The sequence below is a fragment of the Culex quinquefasciatus genome, chromosome 2 (genome assembly GCF_015732765.1).
Source record: "Culex quinquefasciatus strain JHB chromosome 2, VPISU_Cqui_1.0_pri_paternal, whole genome shotgun sequence".
In the NCBI taxonomy this organism is placed as follows: Eukaryota; Metazoa; Arthropoda; class Insecta; order Diptera; family Culicidae; genus Culex; species Culex quinquefasciatus.
The window spans coordinates 21,070,237-21,085,038 of record NC_051862.1 but is presented as its reverse complement, the minus strand read 5'-3'; the positions used below and the strand labels follow the sequence as shown (position 1 = coordinate 21,085,038).

General features: G+C 38.1%; 2 protein-coding genes across 2 annotated transcripts; one reads left to right on the top strand and one right to left on the bottom strand.

The window, feature by feature from the left end:
• The first annotated feature begins 2,430 nt into the window (after positions 1 to 2,430).
• Positions 2,431 to 3,971, top strand: LOC119767166. Its single transcript, XM_038255051.1, has 5 exons — positions 2,431 to 2,577; positions 2,638 to 2,787; positions 2,844 to 3,149; positions 3,205 to 3,452; positions 3,516 to 3,971. The coding sequence occupies exons 1-5, from the start codon at positions 2,517 to 2,519 to the stop codon at positions 3,921 to 3,923; spliced, it is 1,173 nt and encodes a 390-aa protein (XP_038110979.1). The 5' UTR covers positions 2,431 to 2,516; the 3' UTR covers positions 3,924 to 3,971.
• Positions 3,972 to 7,033: 3,062 nt separating this feature from the next.
• Positions 7,034 to 11,075, bottom strand: LOC6051842 (periodic tryptophan protein 1 homolog). The gene is made up of 7 exons (XM_038257068.1): positions 10,888 to 11,075; positions 10,705 to 10,766; positions 10,402 to 10,550; positions 10,177 to 10,341; positions 7,968 to 8,250; positions 7,302 to 7,909; positions 7,034 to 7,231 (listed from the first exon to the last, which is right to left on the bottom strand). Exons 1-7 carry the CDS (start codon positions 10,981 to 10,983, stop codon positions 7,089 to 7,091), a joined length of 1,506 nt encoding a protein of 501 aa, XP_038112996.1. The 5' UTR covers positions 10,984 to 11,075; the 3' UTR covers positions 7,034 to 7,088.
• Positions 11,076 to 14,802: the final 3,727 nt, after the last annotated feature.

Here is a 14,802-nt window from a genome sequence, read left to right as displayed (position 1 = left end):
TCGAGTCCGCAACGGATTCTTCATCGATCAGCGGATAGCAGACGAACGGATGCTGCGGAATGAAACGTTCCAGTACGTCACGAAGGAAATTTCCATCTCGATACACTTGACCCCGGATGATCTGCACGACTTTGAGGATGCTACTTTGGACGCGTTGGACCAAGCAAAGACCTTCTTTGGCCGGAAGTATCTTATGGCTCTGTTCTTGCCCACCTATCGAGTCGTGAGTTGGACCAACAAGGACGGTTCTATGACCACCGTCACGAGTCGAAGTCATGATTTGCTGAAGAGATTTACCACGATTGTGCTACGCGAGACGATGGAACAACTGGATGGCGATGAAAATGTTAGGGATAAATTAGAAGAGATTTTTGGAAACTTTTGGGAACTGAGCAACGCAGGAAATATATTTTTGTTTAGACAGTTTCCTAACCAAACCATGCATATGGAGGAATCTTTATTTTAAGATTGTTTTGAAAAAAAATAAAGCATTTGTTGCCTTAATTATCTGAAACTAATCAAACTTTTCCAAAATGCCGGGAACCGTGGTGTAGGGGTAAGCGTGTTTGCCTCCCACCCAGTCGGCCTGGATTCGATCCCAGACGGTCCCGGTGGCATTTTTCGAGACGAGATTTGTCTGACCACGCCTTCCGTCGGACGGGGAAGTAAATGTTGGCCCCGGTCTAACGTAGAGGTCCTGTCTCGATGGAGTCGCTGGTAGGCAGTTGGACGCACAATCCAAAGGTCGTCAGTTCGAATCCCGGGGTGGATGGAAGCTAAGGTGTTAAAAGAGGTTTGCAAGTGCCTCAACAATCAAACCTTCGGACACTTAGTTTCGAGTAAGAATCTCGCAATCGAGAACGCCAAGGCAATGCTGTAGAGGCGTGTTGTGTTGTTTTACGAAAAAGATTATTTTGTTTTCTGCCTTTCTAATAATTTTCGAAATAAAATGTGAAAATTTCATTTCAAGCTTTTATTAAGACACTCAATTTTTTTTGGTATCTAAAGGGACAGTCACCGAAGATTTTTGAAAAGCCGTCGTTTTATCGATTTTTTGGTGACTGGAATCCAGTTTCATTTTAAATAACATTTATTTTTCAATCTGAATACAATGTAATACCCAAATTTACTATTTTCTTGAAATTTTTTAACGCAGCAGTTGCATGAAAATAGCAAATTTGGGTGTTGCTTTAGCAAATTAAATGTGCCCTTGGTTGTCATAACAAAATAATGTATGTGGAAGACCACATTAATACCAAAACCGTGGGAATAGCAAACAATATAGGGGAAGGTGGGGCAAGAGGAACAATCGCTCGTACGGCCGTAATTTTTACAATTTTGATTATTTCCAGTATGAGGAATTGTTGCTGGCAATGCAATTAGCTGATTCTACTACCACATAACCGCCAAAACGACGTAAACGCCACGGGGCATACGATTTAATGAAGTTTTTTTCAAAACCTTTGTTTTCTTATAATATTTGGAATGTACCGAATAAGGCTTAGGGTTCGTTTTAAGACTCATTTTATCAAAATGCTATTTTTCCTAGATCAGTAGTGTCCCTACTAATGAGATGCACCTATTACAAAGTATGATTTAACTTTTGGTTATTTTTGTTGAGAGCTTTTAAAAAATCTTGTTCAGGTGGGGCAAGTGTACCATATGGATTTTTAGTATGGAAAAAATTACAAATTGCTGCAACAACATATTTTATTGGGAAATAAATACATGAAATTACTTACAAACTGATAAACAATTGTTAAAAAAAATGTTCAAACAAAATATAGTGATATTATGAAAATTTACTATTTATCTTCAAGTAATTTTTTTTTTGTAAAAACGATAAAATTTTTAGTAAAATATTTTTATTTAATCTAAAAATGGAAGAAACCTTTCAAATAAATTCTAATCTGTTGTATCTAAGTGATAACAGTTCAATTGTTAGCAAATTAACATGTTTTTTCATGCATTGTTCCTCTTGCCCCAATGGGTTGTTCGTCTTGCCCCACTAGTTGAGTAGAACGTACGGAAAATCAAAAAATTTGTAATCATTTTTTTACATTAAAAAACAGGATTTTTAAAAACTTGTTTTAACAAAGACTTAACCAAGACCTAGAATAAGATGATTATAATAAAATCCGACAGATTTTTTAACTTTTTAATGGGTTATAACGAGCATTTCCTTAGCTTGTTACACTTGCCCCACTTTCCCCTAACTATGGCAATACCAAGTTTTAGTATTCAAGCAATATTTCCTCCTGTTCGGGTAGGTGGGCCATTCTGCCCCCCCGTGCTCCTACACGAAATTTCCTCTTTAGATTGCAACACAAACTTTTCTAAAACACGTTGCTTGAACAAATTTAGCCAGAATTACGTCAAGAGTTTCTCTTTTTTTAAAGAAACAACAACTTATAAAATCCATTCCAATAACCCACCTGTTCAAACATGGAAGCGCTGTATATAATGACTGGGAAATTCGCTGCGTGGATTAAGTTCGGTGAAACGGTTCAGCAAGGATGGCACTTTTAATGCGGTTAGCCGTTCTAGCGATTTCAGTTGGCCACGTGGTGTGGGGACGTAAGTTGGCTCTCGCAGAAATTTTTAAACATTTTCGATTTTATTTATTTACTTTTACAGAATGTACTGTGCCTATAAGCTATTTCTCATCGAAAGGCCCTGTGCTTTTTAGAGATAAAGAGTATATGGTTCCCAACGCTCTGGGATACTTAAAGTGGGACAAGGGTGAAAGAATAACCATTTCATGTGACGACTCCACTTTTAGGGGCAGTAAGTAAAAAAATGTTTAACACATTTGGACAAAACAGTGATAAAGTTAATTTCAGCTGATAAAAATAAGGCAAGCATGACGTGCTCCACAAAAGAAACCTTCAGCATTCTCGGAATTCCTGACATAAGGAAATTACCTAGAGAAGATGTCAAAGATTTAGTTTGCTCGCCACAACCTTCAGGAAGCTTCCAAAAGGGTGAAAAATGTGCCAACAATAAAGGTACAATATACCAGTTTGGTTTTAAGGGTCCTGCCGGTCTTGGCCTTAAACCTCTCGTGCCTCTCATCAGTGTGTGTTACGACGAGGCCGCTTACTCGCCAATCTATGCCATGCACATCCTGCGTGGAGGAAGTATCGGAAGTAAGTTACGTTACCAAATCTAGATCGTTTAAAAATCACACACATTTCACCGTAGAAGCCCCACCTGGCGGACGGATTGCATTCCGGCAAGATGGTATTCCGGATGGCGTAGAACCAGCGGTTGCATTACTGAAAGAATCGTCACAAGCGCGACTGATTGATCTTTTGGGAAAGAAAAAGGCAGCACAATACACCAGTAAAGACTACCTGGCACGTGGTCACCTGAGTCCGAACAGTGACGGAATATTTCCAGCGTGGCGTAGGGCTACGTTCTTCTACATGAACGTCGTTCCACAGTGGCAGGTGAGCAAATGTGTACTGACTACTTTCGTTCCATGAAGAGAGCTAACAAGACAACGTTTTCAGACCGTCAACAACGGCAACTGGGTGCGGGTGGAGGCCGCAGTTCAGGATAAGGCGGAAGCCTTGGGTCGCGATCTTACGATCTACACCGGTGCGCACGATATCTTGACCCTGGATAACGTGCCCATAACTTTGGAAGCTAAGGGCATCCAGGTGCCAAAGTGGACCTGGAAAATCGTCAAAGATGGCGCGATGGACGAAGCCATCGCGTTCGTGACCAGCAATAATCCGTTCCGGACCGCAAAGGAGACGATTTGTACGGACATTTGCCAGGCTAGCGGATGGTACAAGGCGGAATTTGCGAACCTTGCGATTGGTTATACTTATTGCTGTAAGGTTAGTGACCTGATGAAGGCCGTCGGTACCATCCCGAAGGAAGCAAATGCGAAAAATATCCTGAAAGCCAAATAAAGTAACAGGTATGCTTAAGCCTCATCTACAATCAAACTTACGCAAACTCTAGTGAAAACAATCATCAAGTTGACCCTCGAGTGTCGACCATCTCCCAGTCAAATCAATCCGAATTCTGAAACGGAATCTAATTAGAATCGTATACAAATTCCATTTCAAACGCAACAACTGGTTCGAACACGAAACCGGTAGTTGCGTTTGAAACGGAATTTGTCTGTAACATTGAAGATCAGGCTTTAAACTTGAAATGAAAATGACTAATTATACCAAAATATTTTTAAAAAATGCCTTTTTTATCTTCCTTAAAAAATATAATTGGAAGCAGGGACGCCTGGTCAGAATTTGAAAAGTCTGGACTACTGCGTTAAAAAAGTCTGTGCATGTCTGTGCACATACTTTGATCTAAACTCGACCATCAACAATCGTCTCTAAAAACATGATGAGCGGGGAGGGGGAGGGGGGGTGGGAGTTTTGTCAAAACCATCCTGCACGCAAAAAAAAGCGTTCCCGTAGTCATGAACAAAAAATCACGAATTTAGCAAACAAACGTGTTCATGGAAACGTGAACAAATTCATGAAATCAAGGTACAAAAATCATGAAATCATGATATGCACTTCATAAAGTTATGAACTAGTTTACGACGCTGTGATCCCTGTTTGAAGACGATAAGTTGCGTTACTTTTTCAAAGTCGACCCGTAACGCTTGGAAACAAAACAGACAAGTTTTGACGTTCTGACCAGCTGATCGGTAGAATTGGCTTGTGTATTTTTTTCAAAGAGATTATTGAAGAAGTTTGATTTACAAATAAATGTTATAGTTTTGTGAGTGGAGTTTCGACCGTTCGGCTACTTGGGGCGGGTGGTTCTGGTAAGTTTTGTAAGGGGTTATTGCCCACAAGGGCTCATGCATAAACCACGAGTTTTTTTTGGGGAGAGGAGGGATAAAATTCAAGAAAAGAGCAACACATGGAAGGGGTAGGGGGGTTGGATTGGAAGGGTATTTGAAACAATTGAAGCGTTTCGATAAATTTAAGTACATTCCAAGATGTTCAAGTTATTCAAGAAATTCAAAAAAATTCAAGAAATTCAAGAAATTCTTAAGAAATTCAAGAAATTTAAGAATTTCAAGAAATTCAAGAAATTCAAAAAATTTAAGAAATTCAAGAAATTGAAGAAATTGAAGAAATTGAAGAAATTGAAGAAATTGAAGAAATTCAAGAAGTTCAAGAAATTCAAGAAATTCAAGAAGTTTAAGAAATTCAAGAAATTCAAGAAATTCAAGAAATTCAAGAAATTCAAGAAATTCAAGAAATTCAAGAAATTTAAGAAATTCAAGAAATTCAAGAAATTCAAGAAATTCAAGACATTGAAGAAATTCAAGAAATTCAAGAATTTCAAGAAATTCAAGAAGTTGAAGAAATTCAAGAAATTCAAGGAATTCAAGAAATTCTAGAATTTCAAGAAATTGAAGAAATTCAAGAAATTCAAGAAATTCAAGAAATTCAAGAAATTCAAGAAATTCAAGAAATTCAAGAAATTCAAGAAATCCAAGAAATTCAAGAAATTCAAGAAATTCAAGAAATTCCAGAAATTCAAGAAATTCAAGAAATTCAAGAAATTCCAAAAATTCAAGAAATTCAAGAAATTCAAGAAATTCAAGAAATTCAAGAAATTTAAGAATTTCAAGAAGTTTAAGAAATTCAAGAAATTCCAGAAATTCAAGAAATTCCAGAAATTCCAGAAATTCCAGAAATTCAAGAAATTGAAGAAATTGAAGAAATTGAAGAAATTGAAGAAATTGAAGAAATTCAAGGAATTCAAGAAATTCTAGAATTTCAAGAAATTCAAGAAATTCAAGAAATTCAAGAAATTCAAGAAATTCAAGAAATTCAAGAAATTCAAGAAATTCAAGAAATTCAAGAAATTCAAGAAATTCAAGAAATTCAAGAAATTCAAGAAATTCAAGAAATTCAAGAAATTCAAGAAATTCAAGAAATTCAAGAAATTCAAGAAATTCAAGAAATTCAAGAAATTTAAGAAATTTAAGAAATTTAAGAAATTTAAGAAATTTAAGAAATTCAAGAAATTCAAGAAATTTAAGAAATTCAAGAAATTCAAGAAATTCAAGAAATTGAAAATATTCAAGAAATTCAAGAAATTTAAGAAATTCAAGAAATTCAAAAATTCAAGAAATTCAAGAAATTCTGGTTCCTTGCAAATTTTGAAGTGTCCCCAAATGGCCACCGGTAGGTAACTCGAGGCGGGGTTCGATCCTCCGTCATTTGGATTGGTAAGCAAAAATGCTAGCCACTAGGCCATGACGACTTGGTGAGCGTGGACTGGAATTAGGAATACTGTTACAGAGAGCGAGTTGTGGCGCTATAACCACGGCAAATAGTGTCCAGGGCATTCGTGGAAATACAATGTCCCATCCCAGAGGGTCCCGGAGTACCAAACCTTAGCATGGTGCTCCCAACGAATACAACCAAATCTCGGAGCGTATGGTGGTGTGTCCCCACGCTTCTTTCTCCCCTGTCGATTCAAAATTGTGTTGTTATTCGAACACTCAGTGCTCAAACTCAACCCAATTACTAGTTATCTCTGCGATACGGCTTTACGCAGTAGGCCTGGCCGCTTTAACGCTTGTGATGTTTCAATGCATTCTGATGCAATGGCGCACTACAAATGTTAATAAATGACCAGAAGAGTGCTAGGCGTCATCTAACCTAAGGCACTCTCCAGGATCCCTTCGAAAGATTGGCTGCGCTAGGGTCTGATTAGATTAGATTAGATTAGTGTGTGTCAAATTTAAATGGTCTGTGTTTGTCTGTCCATCACAAAATGTCTAGACACAACGGACAAAACTTCAAAAGTCTGTGAAACACAGACAAATCTGTGTACCTGGCATCCCTGATCGCAGCAATCCTTGGTTGAGATCAGTTGACTCGAATTTTAACTCTGCGTTTTTTGGTCTCGCCTCGTTTCGAATTTTCCATCGTGTTATTTTGCGGTTCGTGTTTTTTAGTTTACCGGCGGGACAGTTCCGTAACTATTTTGTCTTAAAAACTCTAGTTATCGGACTTTTCTTTCTAATGATTCAAACCCCACGTTTAGTTTACATATCTATTGTTTCATAGATAAAGAATAATATTCCACATTTTATTTCAATTGTCATCCTCATCACTGTCATCGTCATCGCTGATCGATGCCTCCTCCATCGCTTCCGTGGGAGGTTCAATGTTCATCCGTTCCCCCGAGGCTACGGGCACGTAGCTGGGATCAAACCGAGCCTTGAACACGTTCGTAACTGTAATAAAAGCAATAACAAATTATTGACAGACTTTTTTCATTTAAAAATAAGAATTCTTCAAACTCACCAACATCATTATCGAGCACGTTCACCACGCTAAAGTTCTTCGTCTTCAGATCCCCTCCCATGGCCAGCATGAACGGATTCTCCGGGCACTCGTCCAAGCACTGGATCACGCCCATCTTGGGGTTCTTCTTGTACACCAGCTTGGCGTCCTCCTCGTCAATGTCCCACAACTTGAGCGTTCCATCGGCGGAAGCCGTCGCCAGCATTCCACGAACCTTCGAACTCAGCACCAGTCCGGTGATCTCCTTCTCGTGAACCTCCTTCGACCAAAGCGTCTCGCCCGGTCGTCGCACGTCGCAGTAGTGAATCCGTCCCTCGTTCGTGCTGGCCACAAAGTGGAACTCGCTGTGATGGTTCCAGCAGACCCGCTCCACCTCACCACCCACCGCCCACGACAGGAAACTCGCCGAATCGTTCGTCGTGGTTCGACAGTCGAACACCTTCACCATGCCGTCGCAACTTCCCACCAGCAGCCCCTCCGCTCGAGTTGGGTGGAACGCCAACGTTTGAACCTTTTCCCCAAACTCCTTGATGATCGTGTGTGGCGTGCCGTCCTCCATGTCCCACAGGATGACGGACTGATCGACGGAACCACTGGCTAGGATGTGACTGAAAGTGAATAAGTTCGTCAGTATCTCAACACTTCGACATCTCAGTCAACCCTTACTCCAAATGCTTGTTCCACGACAGATCCAGCACGGCGTCCGAGTGGCCGACCTTGGGTTTGTTCTTCTTGGTGCTGCCCTTCGAGCCCAACTTGCAGACCGGCTCGAGCGAGTCCTGGATGTCCAGATCCCACAGCGTGATTACGGGGTCCATGCAGCCGATGGCGCAGATGTTGCCCGGTTTGTCACTGCCCGGGTCGAAGCTGAGCCACTCGATGCAGAGGGGCGGCGATGGGAGCAGGAAGTCGTGGTGCACGTACAGGCTGCCCTCGTCGTCGTTGAACACTGTGGAAGAGTGGATCAAGAGCAACTTTGTAGATCTGACATAGGGGAAATATGCCCATTTTAAGCCTAATAAGCGGGCGTGTTTGAATGATGCTGGATAATCTGGATTGTTCCTTGGATTAGTGATACCAACAACGAGTAGAGCAACTTTTTGTGAACATTTCTGTTTATTTTCACTTTTATTAAAAGTTATGCTATTCCATTAACAAGCATTTAAAAAAAATATTTCAAAAATGCATTCTAATCAGTCGAGTGCATTGGGCCACGCCCATTTTTCTATTTTCAGCTTAGTTCATTTTTTCTTCCAGCGCTCTTTAGGGTCTGCTTAGTGCTGCCAAAATTGATGAAATTTTAAGCGAACACTCACAAAAGTAGCATTTATAGCGAAAGTTTCCTGGCAGCACTTGCTCACTCTAACAGGCGTTGCACCAGCATGTTGGTGGTGTTGGTGGCCACCCTTTGTTCTTTATTTGCCTTCGCTCCTCGCTCGGTTTTGTTCAGCCTTCGATTGGAATGGATATTCAAAATTGAAACGTCAAACAACTTGGCGCGTTTGTTTTTTTGATGGTGCTTGCTAATTATTTACATGTTTCGGGATTATTTTTCAAGTGAGTGACTAACTAATGTGCAAAAGAACATGTTGCCGGTAGTTGGAAGCAATTTTATATCTTAAGCGCTTTGAAATCGTTAGCGCAAGTTAAAAGATATTGATGGCGACATTCGTTAAGCAGTTAACCTCTCATCTTGCGTGTGGATGTGTGTGCCACCAAAATGATGAGAAATGGTCTCGCAAAATATAAATTATGATCAAAAGTGCATTAAATTTGATCTATTTGGCCAGTAAGTGGCATAAATTTGCGTGCTTACTTGAGACGGTGCTGTTGCTGGTAAGTTTATAACCTAAATAGTATTTTTGGAGCTTTAATCGAGCATCAAACTCTCCATATGACGAAGATAGGTGTTTGATTAGAAAGGGTATATTTCCCTTAGTTATAAGTGGTTTAAGTTAAGGGGTTTTCCAAGGTCTAAACTTAGGATTGAGGCATAGTCTTCTTATCTAAACGGTCACTATGATCTTTCTGACAAGTGGTGAAGTGATTTTTCTAACCGTTTCTAGTATTTGTCAACTGGAATTAAGGTGAAAACAAGAAATGAAACATCGCTTTATTTGATCGATTCACCTAGGTCGGAGCCGTTAAATAACCTGCAGAAGCTCTCCACCATGCGTGAAACGCTGCTGCGTTTTGCATTTCTGGCAGAAGAGCGAAGAAACGTGAACCAGGCTCTACTAATGACGACAACTAAGCAACTGGAGATTTGGCGGCGGTCTTTGATTCCAGTTAAAGCCCGGAAAACAAAAGAACAAGAAACTAAAAGAAAAAATCATTTTATCAGCCAGTTGGATATTTCCTGTTTTTATTTACTTTTTAATCTTTTTTTGCATGACCAGAGGACCGAGCGCAGATTGAATTTTAATAAAGATAAATTTCAGTCTAATCTAGCCATCTGCATGCACGGATCCAGAATTAGCTTACAACTTTAAATCCGAAAATTTTAAATATTCCTTTAACTTAACTGAAAATTAGCAAAAAGTTTGCGCAACTAAAGGAACAGCATCATGCCTCTAATGTTGCCATATCAGCACTTTGACGTTCAATTGCAGCTCATAAAAAGCGTTTTCAACTGAAATCGAGTGATAAATAGCTCAATAGGAAGTGAGCTAGCAAGTTGCTATCAACAGTTTTACTAAATAGGTTTTTTTTTTTAATAATTTGCACAAATTAGCAGAAAATTTTTAAGACCCAAATTCACCCTCAGAGCACACGATAACACGCCATCTTTTAAAAATTTTGGATTGACACCGCAGATAGAGCCCTTAGAACAAAGTTCTTTGTCAAAAAATGTTAAATTTACATCTAAACCTACCGTAAACCTCCATCGAAGCGCTGTCATTTTGCACGTGTCCAACCAAAATCAGATTATCGGTTGGCTTGATGATTTCATCCTCCGCCTCGGAATCGTCCTCGTCCTGGATGTTTTCCGCCGGGTCAACCACGGCCACCGAGGCCAATCGGACCACGGGTTCGCCAGCTAAAAGATAATTTGAAAATCATGCTAAGTCTTTTACAACCAAACAATTTCTAGACATACACTCTTGCTCATAATTCTCAAACCCAAATTCATCCCCCGCGGAGCGATTTCCGGAGGTTCCAGCCTGGTCCTGGGCCCGGCTAGCCAACCGAGCGGCGGAATCTTCATTTTCCTCATCCTCGGAGCTGTCAATACCGTTGGCGCCGTCCCTACAAGAAAGTTATCAGCAATGATTTTTCTCTTTCAAATTTTCGTGTTTCAAAAGTGAAATTTATGAATTTTTTTTAAACTGATACTCAATCAGTTCAATTCAAATTCTCGAATTCCGTTTCAAACGCAACAACCGGTTTGAACACAACTTACTCTTCCAGGTCATCACGGGTTTCGTTGATGATTCTTGCCAGTTCCGCTGGAGTCAAAGTAACCTAAAGAAAATTGTAAAATGTTAAATTCAATTTCAGAAAGTTCAAATTGTTTGCTGAAGAGACACCCATCAACTGATGAATTAAACATTGCAGAGACATAAAGCAAAAGAAGTTTACGCACTTTGTCCGGGTTGGCTTTGGCCACACCTCGTTTGATAAACAGCAAGCTCGGAACGAAGTTAACGTTGGGGACCTCGTCTTCCTGGTCGGAATCCATGCTTATCACCGATAATTCTGTTACAAATTCAACTTTATTGATAAATTTTCCGAGAGCACCTTCACTACACGTGTTTCACGAAGCGCGGCTGGTGTGTTTTTGAATGAATTTGAAAGAAGCTGTCAAAGAACGCGTTTGTTTACCAGCTGCCCGCTGCTGAAAACAGTCGTTTAGGAAGCGTTAGCACGAGGTTCGTTTCCAATTGCGAGCGTGAGCAATGGGGCTGTTAATGATTGCAATGTTTACTTTTACAGTCCAGACTTGATTAAAATTCTGGAGTTTTTTTATAGGTCCTATAAATGAAATAAATATGTTATAGCTAAAAGTGTTTTATACTTATTTAATATCTCCCAGAAAGCAAAAAATTAAAATTTGGTTTAACTCAGAAAAAAACATAAAATATTATTAAAGATAATTCTAGTTTTGGATAATCGAATCACGAATAACATATTTTGTTGTTGTCTTTTTTCGGGTCGTTGAGCAAACATTAAGACAAAGATGACGGCCAAAATGGCGGTGAATAAATAATGAGAAAATGCGTTTGGAAATGTGACAGGCAACCAGCAACTCAAATTTTACTAAAACTCGAATTTGACGTAAAAAGTGAGTAAATATTTATTATTTTATTGTTTCAGAAATAAAATATAAATGATAAAAGGAACCTTTCTATGGTCGGAATATGGGATAATTGAGGCTTCGCTGTATTTTGTTTTTCTCGAAAATAACCAAGATATACAGCAATTCCATTTGAAAAGAGCCTAAACCAAAAAAAAAGTTCTCCGATCGGGCTCAAAATTTTTCTGGGGGTTCCTTGGCCAAAATAATTAGACCCGTATTTTTTTGTTTGGCCATTAGGGTGGCCTACATCGTGCTAGGGTGGTTCAAAAAATGGCAATTTTCGTCATTTTCGCAAAAACCACTTTTTCTAAAATCATATCTCCGCGCCATTTCATCCGATTTTAGCTGTCTTAGACGCAAAGAAAGGTGATGAGTTTGGCTATTTGGGAAAAATAGTAAAAGTTCCAAAATCTAGCTTAACTATTGAAAAAGTCGTATGAAAACTTAAAATGGCGTTTTGACCGTGTCTGGACCAAAGAGCCTATGTCTGAAAATATTTTTATCGGATTCCTCGGAAAATTTCACATAACATATCAAAAAATTGGCGATGTCGAACCGTACGTTTTGGAGATACGATTTTTTGAAAATAAAAACTGCGTTTTTCGACGCGCCACGCGCAAAAACGGGAAAATGACGAAATCGGCAAAAAATCAACTTTTTTCACTAAAACTGCGATAACTTTAAAATTTCAGCGATGACCTATAGATGTTATGGTACCAAAAGTTGCGTCTCTCAATTACGAAAATTTTGGTACCCAGCCATGTATAGGTCATCGCTGAAATTTTAAAGTTATCGCAGTTTTAGTGAAAAAGTTGATTTTTGCCGATTTCGTCATTTTCCGTTTTTGCGCGTGGCGCGTCGAAAACGCAGTTTTTTTTCAAAAATCGTATCTCCAAAACGTACGGTTCGACATCGCCAATTTTGATATGTTATGTGAAATTTTCCGAGGAATCCGATAAAATATTTTCAGACATAGGCTCTTTGGTCCAGACACGGTCAAAACGCCATTTTAAGTTTTCATACGACTTTTCAATAGTTAAGCTAGATTTTGGAACTTTACTATTTTTCCCAAATAGCCAAACTCATCACCTTTCTTTGCGTCTAAGACAGCTAAAATCGGATGAAATGGCGCGGAGATATGATTTTAGAAAAAGTGGTTTTTGAAAAATGACGAAAATTGCCATTTTTGAACCACCTAGCACGGTAGGCCACCCTAATGGCCAAACAAAAAAATACGGGTCTAATTATTTTGGCCAAGGAACCCCCAGAAAAATTTTGAGCCCGATCGGAGAACTTTTTTTTTGGTTTAGGCTCTTTTCAAATGGAATTGCTGTATATATGTTTACAATTAAAAAAATGCTTTATAATAATTTCTGAAATTTATGTGTAATAAAATCGACAATCTAATTTTTGGGAAATATCCACGGTGCCAAAATATTACCAAGTCCCGATTTCCCCAAAACTGATTTTTTTTCTTTCAGAGCAAAACTTCCTTCAGTGCCTCCAGAAAAATGCTGATAACATTTATTGCAATGAATATGAATTTGTTTATGCCAACTTATATTATTCAAGGCTCTGGAAGGCATCATTCCAGATCGGCCATTTGGTGGCCATATTTCTAAACATTCAAATCTTGATTCAGAATTTATCAATCAAAAAATGGTTTTCTTTGTGTTGTTTGTAGAGGCATTTTACATATCGTGAATATTTTTACATTTCAATTTATCATTTCTGAACCTTGAATTCAGAACCATCATTGACAGTCATTGCCCCAAGAATGAAGGACACCTTTTACCCCCTTAAAAGTTATTATTAATTCATCATCATTAGTGCATTGTAATTCTCTCACAAATTTTTCTATGTGTAAAACACAAACCACTCGATAATCATATAAATAAATTAATAAATAAAATATTTAAAATATGTGAAGTATTTTCATTTGAGGTCGAGATTTCATTTTGCATTATTCTGTGAACTGATGCTTCTCTTCCTTTTTTATTGGAAACAGAGAGTGTTTTTCAATGCAAAAAAACTTTAAACGTCTTGCTAAAATTGTTTTGCCCTTTCTCAAAGATAGTCTTGATTATTAAATATTAAATTATTTATTATAAATTTCACAAAATTTTAGTTTTTTTTACATTGACAATGGGATTATTAGTTAATTGGGAAATATCATTTGATCGTTGAAGCGTATGACCGGTTGTGCTGAAAGGATATTACGGTCCTGTTGAGCAATGGAGAAGGACAACCATGGGTGGTCTCTTATGCTCATGATCATGCTCATGCTTGACAAGCTCAATCTAAGTTTTCCTGTTTTTTTATCCATGGTCCATCCATCCATCCATCCATGGTATTTATGGTCAGATCTCATCATCCAAAGGACTTTATAACAAAGCCTAAAAAAGCAAAATGTAGGGAATAATTGCATTTTTTCTAAATTGTTTTGTTCAAAGATAAAGGCAGATTTTTCCAAAAAGTTACCTAAACATGGTTAGGCCGATGCAAATATTTAAAAAAGTTTTTGTCCCTCGGCCCTGGCCGTGGTCAAGGGGGGGGGGGGGCAAAAAAATAAAAAAATATAAAAATTTAAATAACATGCCATAGTCTTCACATTTAAATGAAAAAAGTGTTTTAAAATGCATTTTACACTAGTTCAGTTGTTTTGCAATCATTAGTTTTCAAAAAATCTAAGATCTGACAAAAACAAAAATTGTATCGAAAAAAAAAGATTTTGCATCGAAAATTTTCAAAAAATCTTAAGATTTTTTAATAAACCCAAACATGCTAAAAATGATTTTAAACGCAGAAGAATGTATTTTAATTTGATTTCAGCTGGCTGCACATGAATTTTCATTGAAATTTTGAAGTTTATTGTAAAAATATTTTTTTTTGCCCCCTGATTTTTCGGGCCAATTTTGAAGGGTGGGGGGGGGGGGGGTGACAAAAACTTTTAAAAATATTTGTACCAGCCTTATGACTTAAAATCGGTCAACTTTATCAAAATTTTATTTAAAATTTTCGATTGTTATTTTAATTTTATATTAGTCAATTTTGTTTCCCCTTTTGAGTTTTTTTTATCACAACTTATTTTTTTTTTGAAAACCAATTTCGGTGACAAAAAGGTGAATTTTGAACTATTTTTTTTTCCGTGTATCATTTTCTTGCGTGTAGTCCTCATCCGCTTAGTCACGAAATATCCTA

What these genes read in the sequence shown, in the direction of transcription:
- LOC6051842 (XM_038257068.1), bottom strand. Translation starts at nt 10,983, where the DNA reads ATGGATTCCGACCAGGAAGACGAGGTCCCCAACGTTAACTTCGTTCCG. An exon ending in CGCTTCGATGGAGGTTTACG is followed by an intron (nt 8,251 to 10,176) that starts GTAGGTTTAGAT and finishes ACTCTTCCACAG; the next exon opens with TGTTCAACGACGACGAGGGC. An exon ending in TCGTGGAACAAGCATTTGGA is followed by an intron (nt 7,910 to 7,967) that starts GTAAGGGTTGAC and finishes ATTCACTTTCAG; the next exon opens with TCACATCCTAGCCAGTGGTT.
- LOC119767166 (XM_038255051.1), top strand. Translation starts at nt 2,517, where the DNA reads ATGGCACTTTTAATGCGGTTAGCCGTTCTAGCGATTTCAGTTGGCCAC. An exon ending in CGACTCCACTTTTAGGGGCA is followed by an intron (nt 2,788 to 2,843) that starts GTAAGTAAAAAA and finishes AGTTAATTTCAG; the next exon opens with CTGATAAAAATAAGGCAAGC. An exon ending in GCGTGGAGGAAGTATCGGAA is followed by an intron (nt 3,150 to 3,204) that starts GTAAGTTACGTT and finishes ATTTCACCGTAG; the next exon opens with AAGCCCCACCTGGCGGACGG.